The 19180-nt window shown below is 40.5% G+C and overlaps 1 protein-coding gene and 1 non-coding gene across 6 annotated transcripts in view; one reads left to right on the top strand and one right to left on the bottom strand.

Moving 5' to 3' along the window:
- LOC101599836 (phosphatidylinositol 3-kinase regulatory subunit gamma) overlaps window positions 1-19180 on the top strand; it is a 109735-nt gene that overhangs the window by 60262 nt on the left and 30293 nt on the right. For all 5 annotated transcript variants that reach the window (XM_045149958.1, XM_045149959.1, XM_045149955.1 and 2 more), the window contains 4 exons: window positions 6878-6986; window positions 9965-10063; window positions 11787-11967; window positions 14843-14968. In XM_045149958.1, coding sequence (XP_045005893.1) covers window positions 6904-6986; window positions 9965-10063; window positions 11787-11967; window positions 14843-14968 — 489 coding nt within the window. In that variant the 5' untranslated portion in view covers window positions 6878-6903. The remainder of the gene's footprint in view (window positions 1-6877; window positions 6987-9964; window positions 10064-11786; window positions 11968-14842; window positions 14969-19180) is intronic.
- On the bottom strand, window positions 17150-17256 carry LOC123461148. Its single transcript, XR_006637466.1, has one exon. It is a non-coding gene; the product is annotated as a U6 spliceosomal RNA (small nuclear RNA).

Below are 19180 nucleotides of genomic sequence, written 5' to 3'. Positions count from 1 at the left end.
ATGCCAGGCTAGTTTTAGTTTTTTTTTTGGTTTTTCGAGGTAGGGTCTCACTCTAGCCAGACTGACCTGGAATTCACTATGGAGTCTCAGGGTGGCCTCAAACTCACTGCAGTCCTCCTACATCTGCCTCCAGAGTGCTGGGATTAAAGGCGTGAGTCACCACTCCTGGCTTAGTTTTGGTTTTTAAGTAACTGCCATTATTCTCTTCCATAGTAGCTCTTCTAATTTACATCCCCACTAAAGGTTCCTTTTTTCCACAACTTTGTCAGCACTTGTTATATTTTGTCTTGCCTTGCCTCTTACTGTGATGATTGAACACAGGCCCTCATGCATGTTAGACACATGCTTTACCATGAAGCTCTATCTTCAACCCTATCTTTTGTTTATTTGATGATAACTATTTTTACTGGAGTGAGTGATTTCTCACTGTAGTTTGATTTGCAGTTCAAAATGATTAGTCTTCTCAGCAATGTTATTACAGGTACTTATCACTATGATTGGCATTTACATGAGTACTGGGGATTGAACTCAGGTCCTTGTGAGGCAAGTGCTTTACTCATTGAGCTGTCATCTCCCTAGCCCTTCAGCTTATTAATTATTTACTTATTGTTGGTTTTCGGAGGTAGGGTCTCACTTTAGCTCATAATTACTTGGAATTCACTATATAGTCTCAGGGTGACCTTGAACTTATGGTGATCCTCCTACCTCTGCTTCCCAAGTGCTGGGATCAGAGACATGCACCATCAAGCCTTTTATTTATTTATTTGTAAGCATTGTGGAGGGAGGGAGACAAATAGAGAGAAGGGGCACTCCAGGGCCTTCTGCCACTGCAAACGACCTCCAGATGCATGTGCCACTCTTGCATCTGGCTTTACATGGGTGTTTGGGAATTGAACCCAGGCCTTTATGCTTTCCAAGCAAGTGTTTAAACCACTGAGCAATCTCTCTGGCCCTCCACTTTATTTTATTTATTTATTTATTTATTTATTTATTTGAGAGCGACAGACACAGAGAGAAAGACAGATAGAGGGAGAGAGAGAGAGAGAATGGGCGCGCCAGGGCTTCCAGCCTCTGCAAACGAACTCCAGACGCGTGCGCCCCCTTGTGCATCTGGCTAACGTGGGACCTGGGGAGCCGAGCCTCGAACCAGGGTCCTTAGGCTTCACAGGCAAGCGCTTAACCACTAAGCCATCTCTCCAGCCCTCCACTTTATTTTTTGAGATAGCATCTGTCACTGAACCCAGCAAGGCCCAGGGATCCTATTGTCTTCTCTGGCACTAGAATTGCAGATTCACACCACCATGCCCAGTTTTTTTTTTCTTATGTTTGTGTGGCAAGTGCTCCAGCCACTACAAACTACAAATGCATGTGCCACCTTGGGTATCTAGCTTATATGGGTACTGGGGAATCAAACCTGTGTCCTTAGGCTTTGCAGGTAAGCACCTTAACTGTTAAGCCATCTCTCTATTACCCCTTATTTTTTTAATTTTAAAATTAAAACAGGCATTTTTTTATTTATTGGAGAGAGAGGCAGATAGAGAGAATGGGTACACCAGAGCCTCTGAGCCATTGCAAATGAACTCCAGATTCATCTTGGTATCTAGCTTATTTGGGTCCTGGGGAATCAAACCTGTGTTCTTAGGCTTTGCAGGCAAGTACCTTAACCACTAAGCCATCTCTTCAGCCTTTACCTTATTAATATATATATATTATATATATGTATATATATTTGATTTCTCAAGGTAGAGTCTGGCTGTAGCCCAGGCTGACCTGAAATTTACTATGTAGTCTCAGGGTGGCCTTGAACTCATGGTAATCTTCCTACTTCTGCCTCCCAAGTGCTGGGATTAGAGCATGTAGGTGTGTGTCCCATCTTGTGTTTTTATTTTATTTCATTTATTTATTTGGGACAGAGAAAGAGGCAAATGGAAAGGGTAGAAATGCCAGGGCCTTTAGCCATTGTAAACAAACTCCAGACACATGTAACACCTTGTGCATCTGGATTAATGTGGGTCCTGGGGAATCGAACCTGTGTCCTTTGGCTTGGCAAAGAAATACTTTGACCGCTAAGCCATCTCTCCATCTTATGTTTTGAGACAGGTATTTTCACTGATCCTGGAGCTCACCTATTGAACTAGACTAGCAAACCCCATGGTTCCTTCTGTCTTTGCCTCCTCAGTACTGGGATTATAGGTGCAAGCCACAGTGTCTATCTTAAAATTATGTATTTACTCATTTATGTCTACATGTGCATGTCTCTGTGTGTGTGGGGTGTATGCCACAGTATACACATAAAAGTCAGAGAACAATTTCTTTTTTTTTTACTTTTTAAATTTTTATTAACATTTTCCATGATTATAAAAAAAAAAATCTCATGGTAATTCCCTCCCTCCCCCCTGACACTTTCCCCTTTGAAATTCCATTCTCCATCATATTACCTCCCCATCTCAATCATTGTACTTACATATATACAATATCAACCTATTAAGTATCCTCCTCCCTTCCTTTCTCTTCCCTTTATGTCTCCATTTTAACTTACTGTCCTCTGCTACTAAGTATTTTCCTTCTCACGCTGAAGCCCAATCATCTGTAGCTAGGATCCACATATGAGAGAGAACGTGTGGCGCTTGGCTTTCTGGGCCTGGGTTACCTCACTTAGTATAATCTTTTCCAGGTCCATCCATGTTTCTGCAAATTTCATAACTTCATTTTTCTTTACCGCTGAGTAGAACTCCATTGTATAAATGTGCCACATCTTCATTATCCACTCATCAGTTGAGGGACATCTAGGCTGGTTCCATTTCCCAGCTATTATAAATTGAGCAGCAATAAACATGGTTGAGGGCTGGAGAGATGGCTTAGCGGTTAAGCGCTTGCCTGTGAAGCCTAAGGACCCTGGTTCGAGGCTCGCTTCCCCAGGTCCCACGTTAGCCAGATGCACAAGAGGCACACGCGTCTGGAGTTCGCTTGCAGTGGCTGGAAGCCCTGGCGCACCCATTCTCTCTCTCTCCCTCTATCTGTCTTTCTATGTCTGTCGCTCTCAAATAAATAAATAAAAAATGAACAAAAAAATTTAAAAAAAAACATGGTTGAGCACGTACTTCTAAGGAAATGAGATGAGTCCTTAGGATATATGCCTAGGAGTGCTATAGCTGGGTCATATGGTAGATCAATCTTTAGCTGTTTTAGGAACCTCCACACTGATTTCCACAATGGCTGGACCAGATTGCATTCCCACCAGCAGTGTAGAAGGGTTCCTGTTTTTCTACATCCCTGCCAGCATTTATGATCATTTGTTTTCATGATGGTGGCCAATCTGACAGGAGTGAAATGGAATCTCAATGTAGTTTTAATCTGCATTTCCCTGATGACTAGTGACGTAGAACATTTTTTTAGATGCTTATATGCCATTCGTATTTCTTCCTCTGAGAATGCTCTATTTAGCTCCGTAGCCCATTTTTTGATTGGCTTGTTTGATTCCTTATTATTTAACTTTTTGAGTTCTTTGTATATCCTAGATCTCTATCAGATATATAGCTGGCAAAGATTTTTTCCCATTCTGTAGGTTGCCTCTTTGCTTTTTTCACTGTGTCCTTTGCATTGCAAAATCTAAGTAATTTCATGAGGTCCCAGTGATTAATCTGTGCTTTTATTGCCTGAGCAATTGGGGTTGTATTCAGAAAGTCTTTGCCAAGACCAATATGTTGAAGGGTTTCCCCTACTTTTTCCTCTAGCACTTTCAGAGTTTCAGGTCTGATGTTAAGGTCTTTAATCCATTTGGACTTAATTCTTGTGCATGGCAAGAGAGAAGAATCTATTTTCATCCTTCTGCAGATATATATCCAGTTTTCCCAACACCATTTGCTGAAGAGGGTGTGTCTTTTCTCCAATGAATATTTTGGGCATTTTTATCGAATATCAGGTGGCTATAGCTACTTGGGCTTACATCTAGGTCCTCTATTCTGTTCCGCTGATCTACATGTCTGTTTTTGTGCTAGTACCACGCTGTTTTTGTTACTATGGCTCTGTAGGATAGGTTAAAATCAGGTATGGTGATACCACCAGCCTTATTTTTGTTGCTCAGTATTATTTTAGATATTTGAGGTTTTTGTGATTCCAAATGAATTTTTGGATTGTTTTTTCTATTTCCATGAAGAAAGCCTTTGGAATTTTGATAGGGATTGCATTAAATGTGTAGATTGCTTTAGGTAAGATTGCCATTTTCACAATATTGATTCTTCCAATCCAGGAACAAGGGATGTTTCTCCACTTTCTAGTGTCTTCTGCAATTTCTCGCATGAGTGTTTTAAAGTTCTCATTGTAGAGATTCTTTACTTCCTTGGTTAGGGTTATTCCAAGGTACTTTATTTTTTTTGATGCAATTGTGAATGGGAGTGATTCTCTGATTTCATCCTCTGTGTGTTTGTTGTTAGCATATATGAAGGCTACTGATTTCTGTGTATTTATTTTGTATCCTGCTACATGGCTGTAGGTTTTGATCAGCTCTAACAGTTTGCTAGTAGAGTCTTTAGGGTCCTTTATGTATAGAATCATGTCATCTGCAAATAATGATAACTTGATATTCAGAGAACAATTGCAAAGTGTCTGTGATCTACTTTCTTTGAGGCAGGGTCTTTTGTCACTGCAAATGAACCGCTGGATGGCAAACTGTTAGATGAGCTTGCCAGTGCATTTCAGATTCTCCTGGTTCCACATGTTGGGATCACAGATGCATATGCTACTTTGCATCTGGCTTTACATGGGTGCTGGGGAATTCAGCCTGTGCTGGCAGGCTTTGCAAGTAAATGGTGAATGCCTTTGACTATTGATCCAACTCTCCAGCCCCACAGTGCTTGGCTTTTACATGGGTCCTGGAGATCCAAACTTACTTAATCATGCCTGCATGACAAGAATTCTACTGACTTGTGCCGGGCGTGGTGGCGCACGCCTTTAATCCCAGCACTGGGAGGCAGAGGTAGGAGGATCGCTGAGAGTTGGAGGCCACCCTGAGACTACATAGTGAATTCCAGGTCAGCCTGAGCCAGAGTGAGACCCTACCTCGAAAAACCAAAAAAAAAAAAAAAAATTCTACTGACTGAACTATCTCCCTGTCCCAGTGTGTTCCTATACATGTGTGCATATATGCCTGTGTGCACATGTGTGTATGCACATATGCATTTAGAGGCCAAATAATAAGGATAAGTATCTTTCTCAATTACTTCACCTTATTATTTTTTAAATTAATTTTTTATTGACAACTTCCATAATTGTAGACAATAACCCATGGTAATTCCCTCCCTCCTCCCACTTGCCCCTTTGAAACTCTACTGTCTATCAGCTCTATCCCCTGCCCCTCTCAGTCTCTCTTTTATTTTGATGTCATCATCTTTTCCTCCTATTATGTTGGTCTTGTATAGGTAATGTCAGGCCATTTTGTGTCTGGAGGAGCATGTTGTACGGAGTCCTACCCTTCCTTTGGCTCTTTCATTCTTTCTGCCACCTCTTCCCCAATGGACCATGAGCCTTGGGAGATATGATAGAGATATTTGAGTGTTGAACAGTCCTCTGTCACTTCTTTTCAGCACCATGGTGCCTGCTGAGTCATCCCAAGGTCACTGCCATCTGAAAAGAGAAGATTCTGTAACTAAAGTGAGAGTAGCATGGACATGAACATTAAGAGAAGTGCTTACTGGGCAGTTTGGTGAGCATAGTATATACATTTAGCCAGATATCAGCAGACATTACACATCTAGGGCTCATGACTACCCCTGTTGTAGGTTTGCAGTATCAAGGATGTATTCCCTCCCATGGAGTGGGCCTCCAGTCCAATTAGAGAGTGGTTGGTTTCCCTCATAACAGATATGCCACTATTGCACCTGTTGGCTCACTTGGCCTACTGGCCAAATTTAAGGCTTGCAGTATCCACTGTTGAGTATTTCCACTTGTGGTTTCTCTTTCTCCCACTGAAATGCATGCAGCATAGCTTTTTCCAGCTTTCTGCCAGCTGGTCTCCATGTAGGAGGTTTTCATCTCAGCTCCAGCAGGATTTCAGTGACCTTGAAGCCCAAGTATGTGTAGTCTTCCACAATAGGGTCTTACCATCTATTCTTGGTGGGAAACCAAGAGCCTTGGCAATGATCTGTAATGTTTGGGGTATCACTTTATTTTTTCAAGACAGAATCTCTTACTGAACCCAGAACTCCCTGTGACTTAAGTTAGACAAGCTAGCCAATAGACCCCAGGGATCTTCTGTCTGTACCTCCCCTGAGATTATAGCTACATGCTACCTGCCTAGCTTTTACTTGGGTGGTAGGGATCAGAACTCAGGTCTGTGTGCTGGTGCAGCAAACACTTTTTACTCACTGAATCGTCACCCCATCTCCCAACAAACTCTTGTCGACTTAAGCAGAAGAAATATTCTCACGCTCATTTAGTGCGTTTTTATAAAATGAACACTGCATAAAAGCCTACAGTTGTGTAAGTGCTATAATTCCAGAATTTGGGAGGCTGAGGTAGAAGAATCATGAGTTCAAGGTCAGCCTCAACTGCATAGCAAGTTCCAGGCAAACCTGGGCTCTATAACCAGACCCTGTTTCAAAACCAAAAATTCAACTAACCAAAGAAACAATTGCATTCCTATGTACAAACAGCCAATAGCAAATGTGATTTTTAAATTTATTTATTTATTTTTTGGTTTTTTGAGGTACGGTCTCACTCTAGCCCAGGGTGACCTGGAATTCAGTCTATAGTTTCAGGGTGATCTCGAACTCACAGCAGTTATTTGAATGTTATTGCACATTGGTTAATGAGCTACTTCTGGCTTAGGAAATTAAAATAGAAATAATAATTTACATATACAAAACAATTTCTCTTCTAGCTCTTCCACCAAAGCCACCTAAGCCAATGACTTCAGCAGTTGCTAATGGAATGAAGGACAGTTCCATTTCTCTTCAGGATGCAGAATGGTACTGGGGGGATATTTCCAGGTAATTTAGTATGCTACTATAATTGGATTCAGTTTTTTTTCCTCAATTTTTATTAACATTTTCCATGATTACAAAAAATATCCCATGGTAATACCCTCCCTCCCCCCACTTTCCCCTTTGAAATTCCATTCTCCATCATATCCCCTCCCCATCTCAATCAGTCTCTCTTTTATTTTGATGTCATGATCTTTTCTTCCTCTTATGATGGTCTTGTGTAATAGTGTCAGGCACTGTGAGGTCATGGATATCCAGGCCATTTTATGTCTGGAGGAAGCACGTTGTAAGGAGTCTCATCCTTCCTTTGGCTCTTACATTCTTTCTGCCACCTCTTCCGCATTAGACCCTGAGCCTTGGAAGGTGTGATCAAGATGTTACTCAGTACTCCAGTCAATTCTTTATAGCACTATAATATCTTCTGAGTTGTCCCAAGGTCACTACCATCTGAAAAGAGTAGATTCTCTACCCAAAGTGAGAGTAGCGTTAATAAAAGGGTATAAATATTAAGAGAAGTGCTTACTGGGCAGTTTGATAAGCATAGTATCTACATTTTCCCAGACATCAGCAGATGTTACACCTCTAGGGCTCATGACTACCCCTGTTTTAAGTTTTCAGTATCAGGGACGTATTTTCTCCCATGGAGCAGGCCTCCAGTCCAATTGGAGGGCAATTGGTTTCCATCGTGACAGACGTGCCACTATTGCACCTTTTGGCTCATTTGGCCTGGCTGGCCAATTAAAAGGCTTGCAGTGTCCACTGTTGAGTATCTTCACTGGTGGTATCTCTTTCTCACATCGAACTACATGTAAAATGGTTTCTTTTAGCTTTCTGTCAGCTGGTCTACATGGAGGAGGTTATCAGCTCAGTTCCAGCAGGATTTCTCAGTGTCCTTGCAGCCCAAGTACGTGGAGTCTTCAGCAATAGGGTCTTACCATCTATTTCTGGTGGGAAACCAAGGGCCTAGCAATGGGCAACAACTCACTGGAGGTATCCCATCCCTGGCACTGAAAATTTTCTAACAACAATCTATGGCTCCTGAGTGTTCCATTGTCTAAGACTGGAGGAGTCCATATGACTTATTTGCATCCTTAGATTTTGATTAGCCCTCCCTCCACCTTTCCTTTATTCAATCTCTTCCCCTGACCTCACTTTGGGCTTCTGTGTGAGAAGGAAAAAACTCAGTAGCAGAGGCCAGTAAGTTAAAAAAGAGATATAATGGTAAGAGAAAGGAAGGGAGGAGGGTACTTAATAGTTTGGTATTGTAGAAGAATGAATTCAGTTTTTTTAATCTTTTTTTTTTTTTCTTCGAGGTAGGGTCTCACTCTGGTCCAGGCTGACCTGGAATTAACTCTGTCATCTCAGGGTGGCCTTGAACTCATGGCAGTCCTCCTACCTCTGCCTCCCTGAGTGCTGGGATTAAAGGCGTGCGCCACCACACCCGGCTCTTTTTTTTTTTTCAAGGTAAGGTTTCACTCTAGTTCAGGCTGACCTGGAATTCACTATGTAGTCTCAGGGTGGCCTGGAACCCACGGAGACCTCCTACCTCTGCCTCCCAAGGGTTGGAATTAAAGGCATGTGCCACTATACCTGGCTTATTATTTTTTTTTATTGACAATTTCCATATTTACAGACAATAAGCCATGATCTCTCCCCTCCCCCATTTCCCCCTTCACTGCATCATATCTCCTCTCTCCCTCTCTCTCTCTCTCTCTCTCTCTCTCTCTCTCTCTCTCTTTTTGATGTCATCATCTTTTCCTCCTATTATGAGGGTTTTGTGAAGGTAGTGCCAGGCACTGCTAGGTTCAGCTCAGGTTGGTCTGGAACTCCTGATCCTCCTATCTCTGCCTCTTAGCAATATGGTGTGTGCCACCCCAACTGGTGACTTTTTAAATTTGTTTTTGTTTGTTTTTTTGAGGTAGGGTCTCACTCTAGCCCAGGCTGACCTGGAATTTACTCTGTATTCTCAGGGTGGCCTAGAACTCACTGCGATCCTCCTACCTCTGCCTCCCAGTGCTGGAATTAAAGGCGTGCTCTACCACGCCTGGCTGACTTTTTTTAAAAAATATTTTTATTTATTTGCAAGGAGAAAGGAAAAGAGAGAAAGAGAGAAAATGGGCATGTCAGGGCCTTCAGCTGCTGCTAACAAACTCCAGACATGTATGACTTTGTGCATCTGGCTTTATATTTGTTACTGGGGAATTGAACCCAGACCTTCTTCAGGCTTTGCATGCCAGAGCCTTAACTGCTGAGCTATTTTTCCAGCTCCCTCAAGGATCTTTTATATCCTGCTACTAACTTCCAGTGTTACAATGTTCTTTAAATTCATAAATCAACTTGCAGGAGAATTTTTTTTTATTAATTCAAATTAGATAATATCATATTTAAAGGTTGTAAACTTTAATGAATTTACCCTTGTTCAGGAACAGCCGCTACTGTTTCTTAAAATATAATCATTCTAAACAGCTGTGGGTTTTTCTTGAAACTCTGTAAGTTCAGACCTGCCTAAGACAGCCCTAAAGGCTTAATAGAAATACTACCACTTATAAACAATTGAAATCTGGAAGAGTTTATAAAATTAAATAGCCTTTCTTCGAATTACATAACACTAAATTCAAAACAGAACAAGCATATTTACAAGGAGGAACTAGGTGAGCACTGAAGACCACCACAATTCTGTAACCTTTCAGCTAGTCTTAGCAATAGCATGTGAATACAACCATTATTTAAGGTTTGTTTGTTTGTTTTGTTTTGTTTTTGTTTGTTTTAGGATAGGGTCTCAGTCTAGCCCAGGCTGCCCTGGAATTCACTGTGTAGTCTCAGGCTGGCATGGAGCACACAGGGATCCTTCTACCTCTGCCTCCCAAGTGCTGGTGTTAAAAGTGTGTGTCCCCAAGCCTGGCCTAAGGTGTGTGTGTGTGTGTGTGTGTGTGTGTGTGTGTGTGTGTGTGTGTTTTAATGTTTCCTCCAATTCTGTTTCTCAGGGAGGAGGTAAATGACAAATTACGGGATATGCCAGATGGTACCTTCTTAGTCCGTGATGCTTCAACAAAAGTGCAGGGAGATTATACTTTGACTTTGAGGTAAGTATTTTGTTTGTTTTTCTTTTTCTTTTCCACAGAAGGGTATTACTCTAGCCCTGGCTGACCTGGAATTCACTGTGTAATCTCAGGGTGGCCTTGAACTCACTGCCATCCTCCTACCTCTGCCTACCAAATGCTGGGATTAAAGGCATGCATCACCATGTCCGCCTTTCAGTTCTTCTTCTTCTTTTTTTTATCTTATTGATGGTTTTTTATTTATTTATTTATATGAGAGAGAAAGAGGGGCAGAAAGACAGAGAGAGAGAGAGAGAGAGAGAGAGAGAGAAAATGGGAGCACCAGGGCTTTCAGCCACTGGAACCCAAATCAACACATGTGCCACCTTGTGCATTTGGCTTACATGGTTATTGGGGAATTGAACCCGTGTCCTTTGGCTTTGCAGGCAAGTGCTTCAGCCACTAAGCCATCTCTCCAGCCCTATTTTTATTTTTTTTAAAATAATTTATGAGAGGGAGAGAGAGAGGGAATGGGTGCACCAGGAGGGCCTTCAGCCATTGCAAACAAACTCCAGACACATGCACCACCTTGTGCGTCTGGCTCACATGGGTCCTGGAGAATCGAACCTAGGTCCTTTAGCTTTGCAGGCAAGAGCCTTAACCGCTAAGCCATCTCCCCAGCCCTATTTTTTTTTTTTTTTTTTTTTTTTTTTTTTGCTTTTTGAGGTAGGGTTTTCATTCTAGTCCAGGCTGACCTGGAATTCATATGGAGTCTCAGGGTGGCCTAGAACTCTCAGTTATCCTCCTATCTTTGCCTCCCAAGTGCTGGGATTAAAGACATGCACCACCTTGTCTGGCTCACATTTAGTTTTTTGATTAAAATCACCTAACTGCAGTTAAGTTTTATCATTTAAATGTTTGTATGATATCATTAATTCATTCACTCAGTAATCCATTCAGTAGTTCTAGGGTCATATTCAGGACTTTATATAAGCAAGTATTCTACCACTGAACTATACCCCAGACACCTTTTATTTTATATTTTATTTTTTTATTTTTGGTTTTTTGAGGTAGGGTTTCACTAGCCCAGGTTGACCTAGAATTCACTATGTAATCTCAGGGTAGCCTTGAACTCTCGGTGATCCTCCTACCTCTGCCTCCTGAGTGCTGGGATTAAAGGCATATGCTACCACACCTGACTCAAACAACTTTGACATGGTGGTTCATGCTTTTTTTTTTTTTTTTTTTTTTTCTGGTTTTTCAAGGTAGGGCCTCACTGTAGGCCAGGCTGACCTGGAATTCACTAGGTAGTCTCAGGGTGGCCTTGAACTCACATAGATCCTCCTACTGCATGCCTCCCAAGTGTTGGGATTAAAGGCGTATGCCGCCACACCCTGCTGTTTTTATTTTTCCAGGTAGGGTCTTACTTTACCTCTGCCTCCCAAGTGCTAGAGCCAGGTATGGTGGCTCATGCCTTTTATCCCAGCACTTGAGAGGCAGAGGTAGGAGGATCTCCTTGAGTTCAAGGCCACACTGAGACTATAATGAATTCCAGGTCAGCCTGGGCTAGAGTGAGACCCTACCTGGAAAAACCACAAAAAAATAAAAAAGAAAAAGAAAAAAAAAATCAATCAGGGGGTCTGAGAAGATGGGTTAAGGGTTAAAGGTATTTGCTTTAAAAAACTGTCAGCCAGGTTGAGTTTTCTAGCCACCCATGTAAAAAGTGGTATAAGTATACACATTTCAGTTATTGTTTTGTTGTTCACAGGAAGGGAGGTAACAATAAGTTAATAAAGATCTATCATCGGGATGGTAAATACGGCTTTTCTGATCCTCTAACATTTAATTCTGTGGTGGAACTCATTAACCACTATCATCATGAATCTCTTGCTCAGTACAATCCTAAACTTGATGTGAAGCTGATGTATCCAGTGTCCAGATACCAACAGGTATGATCACAGAAATACTTTTTTATTTTAAGTTTAGAAAGAATCGTAATAGAGTATGATAGAGCTTAAGAGAAGGAAAGAAGGTAAAGCTCCTGAGAATAGGAGGGCTCCCAGGCTTTGTTTTTGAGGTCATGTCTCATTCTGTAACCTAGGCTGGTCTTGAACTCATGGAGATCCCTCTATCTCAGCCACTTGAATGCTAGGATTCTGATATGCCAGTGTGCATATCAGAAGTTATTTTTTTAAATTAATTTATTTACTTGAGAGAAAGAGGTTGATAGAGAATGGGCCCATCAGGGCCTCCAACCACTGCAAATGAACTCCAGATGTATGCTCCACCTTGTGCATATGACTTATGTAGGTACTTGGGAATCAAACCTGAGTCCTTAGTCTTTGTAGGTAAGTGCCTTATCTGCTAAGCCATTTCTCCAGCCCTATCAGAAGTTCTTGATAGCTACTGAGTAAGTCATTATTTATTTATTCGCCACTTAAAAAAGAAATCTATGGGCTGGAGAGATGGCTTAGTGGTTAAGGCATTTGCCTGCAAAGCTAAAGGACCTTGGTTCAACTCCCTAGGACCTACATAAGCCAGATGCACAAGGTAGCTCATGCATCTGGAGTTCATTTGCAGTGGTGAAAGCTCTGGTGTGCACATTCTCTTTCTTACTCGTTCTTTCTCACTCTCTGCCTGCCTCTTTCACTCTCTCACTCTCTCAAATAATAAATAAATAAAATTAAAAAAAAAAAAGAAATCTATGGCTGGGGAAATGGCTTAGCATTTAAGGTGTTTGACTATGAAGCCAAAGGACCCTGGTTTGATTCCCCAGGACCCACATAAGCCAGATGCACAAGGGGGCACATACATCTGGAGTACATTTGCAGTGGCTGGAGACCCTAGCACACCCATTCTGTCTTTGCTATGCCTCTTCCTCTTTCTCTCAAATAAATAAATAAAATATTTTACAAAAAAATTTACAAAAAAACTAATTATTTAAATTTCCTAATTTAAGATTTTAAGTATTTAATTAAAAAAAATTTTTTTGGTGCTGGGATTTAAGGCATGTGCCACTATGCCCGGCCTATTTTTATTTATTTATTTGAGAGAGGAAAAGAGGCAGAGTGAGAGAGAGAAAGAGAGGAGAGAGGGAGAGAGATTGAGAGAATGGGTATGCTAGGGCTTCCATCCACTGCAAAGGAACTCCAGATGCATGTGCCACCTTGTACATCTGGCTTACATGGGTACTGGGGAATCAAACCGAGTCCTTTAGCTTTGCAGGCATGTACCTTAACTAGTAAGCCATCTCTCCAGCCCAGTATTTGGGTTTTTTGAGACAAGGTTTCATGTAGTCCAGGCTGGCCTGGAAATTACTATGTAGCTAAGGATAACCTTGAATTCCTGATCTTCCTGTCCCCATCTTCCAGGTGCTAGAATGGATTACAGACATGTTACCTTGCCTACTTGAGGTTTTCTTTTTTCTTTTTTCTTTTTTGAGGTAGGGTCTAGTCCACACTGACCTGGAATTCACTATGTAGTCTCAAGGCTGGCCTTGAATTCACAGTGATCCTCCTATCTCAGCCTCCTTAGTGCTGGGATTAAAGGTGTGAGCCACCATACCCAGCTTACTTTAGATTTTAAATTTTAAGTATTTTAACACTTTTTTGCATGTGTAAGTATGTGGTGTGTATGCATGCATGTATGTGTATGGGTACACATGCATGTACATTTGGATGCCAAAGGCAAACTCAGATGCCATCCTCAGGTATACTATCTACCTCTTTGAGACAAGGTCTCAGTGGTCTAAAGCTTACCTATTAGTCTAGACTGGCTGGCCAGTGAGTTTAAGGAATTCATCCATCTCTTCCTTCCCAGAGCTAGGATTATAGGATTATATGCTGCTGTACCCATTCATGTGTTTATTAACTTTATATAAAATTTTTATACTTCTTACTTATAGTACTCTTTTTCTTTTGTTCTCCCTGTCTATATATGTCTGTATGTCTCTCTTTGAAGACAGAGCCTTGCTATATAGTTTAGATCTTCAACTCCTAATCTTCCTGCTCAGTCTCTTCAGTGCTGGGATTTCAGGCTTACACCATCACACTTGGTCTTCATTTCTTGTGTTTTAAAAATATTTCATTTTTATTTATTTATGAGAGAGAGAGAATGGGCACACCAGGGACTTGAGTCCCTGCAAACAAACTCCAAATGCATGTGCTACTGTGTGTATCTGGCTTATGTAGGATCTGGGCAATCAAACTTGGGTCCTTAGGCATCAAAGGCAAGTACCTTAATCGCTAAACCATCTCTCCAGCCCCAATCTTCATTTCTTAATTGAAAAAGTTATTTATTTATTTGCATATGTGTGTGCACCAGAGTCTCTTACTGCTGCAAATGAATGTCCATATGGCTTTATGTGGGTGATTAGAGGAATGAACCTGGGCTGACAGGCTTTGCAAGCAGGTGCCTTTAACTACTGAGCCATCTCTCCAGCCCCCATTTTTTTTTCCCCAGTTTTATGAGGTAGGGTCTCACTCTAGCCCAGGCTGATCTGGAATTCACTCTGTAGTCTCAGGGTGGCCTTGAACTCACAGCAATCCTCCTACTTCTGCCTTCCAAGTGCTGGGATTAAAAACATGTGCCACCAGACCTGGCTCAGCCCCCATTTCTTAATTTTGAAAGTGTTAATTATTTTTATCTGACTTCAAGACTGATTTTAGGGCTAATAGAAAGGATTAAGTGCTTTTGTAAACTTGGTGGTAATACAGTGGCTTGAACTTCTGAAATTGAAATGTGACTAAAACATAGGCCTGGGAAAACATCAGATTAATAACATTATTTCTTTTCTTTTCTCTCCCTCTTTTTTCCCCTGTATAGGATCAGTTGGTAAAAGAGGATAACATTGATGCAGTAGGTAAAAAACTACAGGAATACCACTCTCAGTACCAGGAAAAGAGTAAAGAGTATGATAGGCTATATGAAGAATATACCAGGACATCCCAGGTTAGTGTATTTTTGTTGTTTAGACTAATAGGTATTCAGGGTATGGTTACATCAGATTTTCTATAATCCACTTGGTTGACAGATTTTTTTATTTTTTGTTTTTCAAGGTAGGGTCTCACTCTAGCCCAGGCTGGCCTGGAATTCACTATGGAGTCTCAGGGTGGCCTTGAACTCACAGCGATCCTCCTACCTCTGCCTCCCGAGTGCTGGGATTAATGGTGTGCGCCACCACGCCCGGCTTGATAGACTTTTTTATTATCTTAACTAGCCTTTTAAATATTTTATTTATTTATTTTTAAAATATATTTTTTGCCGGACATGGTGTTTATTTTTATTTATTTATTTAAGAGCGATAGACAGAGAATGAGGCAGATAGATAGAGAATGGGTACACCAGGGCCTCCAGCCACTGCAAATGAATTCCAGATGCATGTGCTACTTTGTGCATCTGGCTTACGTGGGTCCTGGGGAATAGAGCCTTGAACCAGAGTCCTTAGGCTTTACAGGCAAGTGCTTAACCACTAAGCCATCTCTCCAGCCCTAAATATTTTATTTTTATTTATTTGTTTATTAGAGAGAGACAGAGAGAGAGAGACAGAGAGATAATTGGCACTCCTGGGCCTCTAGCCACTTCAAATGAACTCCAGACACATGCATCACCTCATGCATCTGGCTTGCATGGGTATCGGAAAGTTGAATCTAGGCCCTTGGGATTCTCAGGCAAGAACCTTAACTGCTAAGCCATCTCTCCAGCCCTTAACTAGCCTTTTTGAGACTGATGGTTCATAATTTTGGTTTTTTATTTTATTTTTTTATTTTTTAAATTCTTATTAGCATTTTACATGATTATAAAAAAAATCCCATGGTAATTCCCTCCCCCCCCCACTTTCCCCTTTGAAATTCCATTCTCCGTCATATTACCTCCCCATCTCAATCATTGTACTTACATATATACAATGTCAACCTATTCAGTACCCTCCTCCCTTCCTTTCTCTTCCCTTTATGTCTCCTTTTTAACTTACTGTCCTCTGCTACTAAGTATTTTCATTCTCACGCAGAAGCCCAATCATCTGTAGCTAGGATCCACATATGAGAGAGAACATGTGGCGCTTGACTTTCTGGGCCTGGGTTACCTCACTTAGTATAATCCTTTCCAGGTCCATCCATTTTTCTGCAAATTTCATAACTTCATTTTTCTTTACCGCTGAGTAGAACTCCATTGTATAAATGTGCCACATCTTCATTATCCACTCATCAGTTGAGGGACATCTAGGCTGGTTCCATTTCCCAGCTATTATAAATTGAGCAGCAATAAACATGGTTGAGCACATACTTACTTCTAAGGCAATGATATGATTCCTTCGGATATATACCTAGGAGTGCTATAGCTGGGTCATATGGTAGATCAATCTTTAGCGGTTTTAGGAACCTCCACACTGATTTCCACAATGGCTGGACCAGATTGCATTCCCACCAGCAGTGTAGAAGGGTTCCTGTTTTTCCACATCCCTGCCAACATTTATGATCATTTGTTTTCATGATGGTGGCCAATCTGACAGGAGTGAGATGGAATCTCAATGTAGTTTTAATCTGCATTTCCCTGATGACTAGTGACGTAGAACATTTTTTTAGATGCTTATATGCCATTCGTATTTCTTCCTTTGAGAATGCTCTATTTAGCTCCATAGCCCATTTTTTGATTGGCTTGTTTGATTCCTTATTATTTAACTTCTTTGTATATCCTAGATATTAATCCTCTATCAGATATATAGCTGGCGAAGATTTTTTCCCATTCTGTAGCTTGCCTCTTTGCTTTCTTTCACTGTGTCCTTTGCAGTGCAAAATCTTTGTAATTTCATGACGTCCCAGTGATTAATCTGTGGTTTTATTGCCTGAGCAATTGGGGTTGTATTCAGAAAGTCTTTGCCAAGACCAATATGTTGAAGGGTTTTGGTTTTTGTTTTTTCAAGATAGGGTCTCACATTAACCTAGGCTGGCCTGAAATTCACTATGTAGTCTCAGGATGGCCTCAAACTCACAGCAATCCTCCTACCTCTACCTCCCAAGGATTAAAGGGATTAAAGGCATGTGACACCATGCCCAGCTCCAATCTGTGACTCTTATAGTCTTTCTGCCCTTCTTCCGTAAACTTCTCTGACCCTTAGTTGGTGTGTTTTAAGTCTAAAATATGGAATGCTTCACGGATTTGTGCGTCATTCTTGTATAGGGGCCATGCTAATCTTCCCTATATCCTTCCAATTTTAGTATATGTTCTGTTGAAGTGAGCACAGGATGGCCATTTTCAGTATATTAAATCTTCCTATCTGTGAGCATGGAACATCTCATGTCTTTCTCAGTTTTTTTTTTTTCTGTAGCATTTTAATATTTTCATTGTAGAGGTCTTTGACTTTTTTGGTTAGGGATATTCCAAGATATTTTGTAAGATACTGTTTTCCTGGTTTCTCATTTGTCATTGGTATATAAAAAGACAAGTAGATTTTTTTTGCATTAATTGTATATCCTACTACTTTGCTTAAAGGGTTTATCAGTTCTAGTTTTCTCTTTGGTAGTCTTTATGGTCTCATGTAGAGAATGATATTATCTGAAAATAAGGTTAGTTTGACCTCTTTCTTGTCAACTTGTTTTTTTTTTTTGTTTGTTTGTGTTTTTTTTTTTTTTTTTTTGGTTTTTCAAGGTAGGGTCTTACCCTAGCCTAGGCTGACTGCAATTCACTATATAGTCTCAGATGAACCTTGAGCTCACAGCAGTCCTCCTACCTCAGTCTTCTGAGTGCTGGGATTAAAGGCATGTGCCACCACACCTGGCTTCCAATTTGTATTTGTTTTATTTCTTTCTCTTGTCTTACTGCTCTAGCTAAGACTTCAAGTACTATATTAAATAGCAGTGGGTACAGTGGACACCATGTTTTGTTTCAGATCTTAGTAAGAATGCTTCCAGGGTTTTCTCCTTTTAGTGTGATAATGGCTATAAGTGTGATATATATGGCTTTTATTATTTTGACATGCGATCCTTCCATCTGTAGTTACTGCAGTGTTTTAATCATGAAAGGGATGTTATATTTTATTGAAGTGTTTTTCTTTATCTATTGAGATGAGATAATCATGTGATTTTTAAAAAATATATATTTTATTTATTTGCAAGCAGAGAGAGAGAGAGAGAATGGGCATGCCAGATCCTTCAGCCACTGTAAACTAACTCCAGACATTCCATCTTGTGCATCTGTCTTACGTGGGTCCTGGGGAATCATACCATGGTCCTTTGACTTTGTAGGCAAGCGCCTTAACTGCTAAGCCATCTCTCCAGTGCTGAGTTTTGTTCTTAAGTCTACTTCTATGATGTATTATGTTTATTGGCTTCCATATGTTGAACCATCCCTGCATCCCTGGAATGAAACTTGATCGAGGTAGATGATGCTTTTAATGTGCTGAATTTGATTTGCATGAATTTTATTGAGAATTTTCATGTCTAACTTCATCATGGATATTGATGTATAATTTTCTTTTTTTGTTGTGTTTGTCTGGTTTTGACTTTAGTGTAGTATTGGTTTCAAGGAGTTATATCAGTTTTCCTGAGCTTGTGGATTCTTGCTTTATGTCCTAATATGTGGTCGTTTTTAGAGCAATTCTATGAGCTGCAGAGAAGAATATATGTATTTTTGTAGACTTTGGAAGGAATTGTCTATAGTTATCTGTTAAGACCATTTGATTTATGTTGTCATTTAACTCCATTGTTTATGCAGTTTTCTGTTTAGATTACCTGTCTGTTGGTTGAGTATTAAAGTTACTCACTATTGTTGTGTTAGGATTTAAAAAAAAATACTTTTATTTATTTGCAAACAGAGAGAGAAAGAAAGACAGAGAGAGAGATACAGAATGAATGGACACACTAGAGCCTCTAGCCAAAGCAAATGAACTCTAGATGCATGTGCCATTTTATGTATCTGGCTTTATGTGGACACTGGGGAATTGAACCCTGGTTGTTAGGCTTTGCAGGCAAGCACCTTAATTGATGAGTCATCTCTTTAGCCCTGTGTTCAGGTTTATGTCTGACTTTATGTCTAGGAGATTTTTGTTTTATAAAATTTGGTGTACCTATGTTTGTTGTACGTATGTTTAGGATTATAATATCCTCTTGATGAATTTCCTTGATTGGTATAAACTGATCTTTTTAAAATTTTTATTTATTTGCAATG

This window comes from Jaculus jaculus, chromosome 5 (assembly GCF_020740685.1).
Source record: "Jaculus jaculus isolate mJacJac1 chromosome 5, mJacJac1.mat.Y.cur, whole genome shotgun sequence".
Lineage (NCBI taxonomy): Eukaryota > Metazoa > Chordata > Mammalia > Rodentia > Dipodidae > Jaculus > Jaculus jaculus.
Note: the sequence above shows the minus strand (reverse complement) of the source record. Positions and strands in the feature narration are given on the sequence as shown.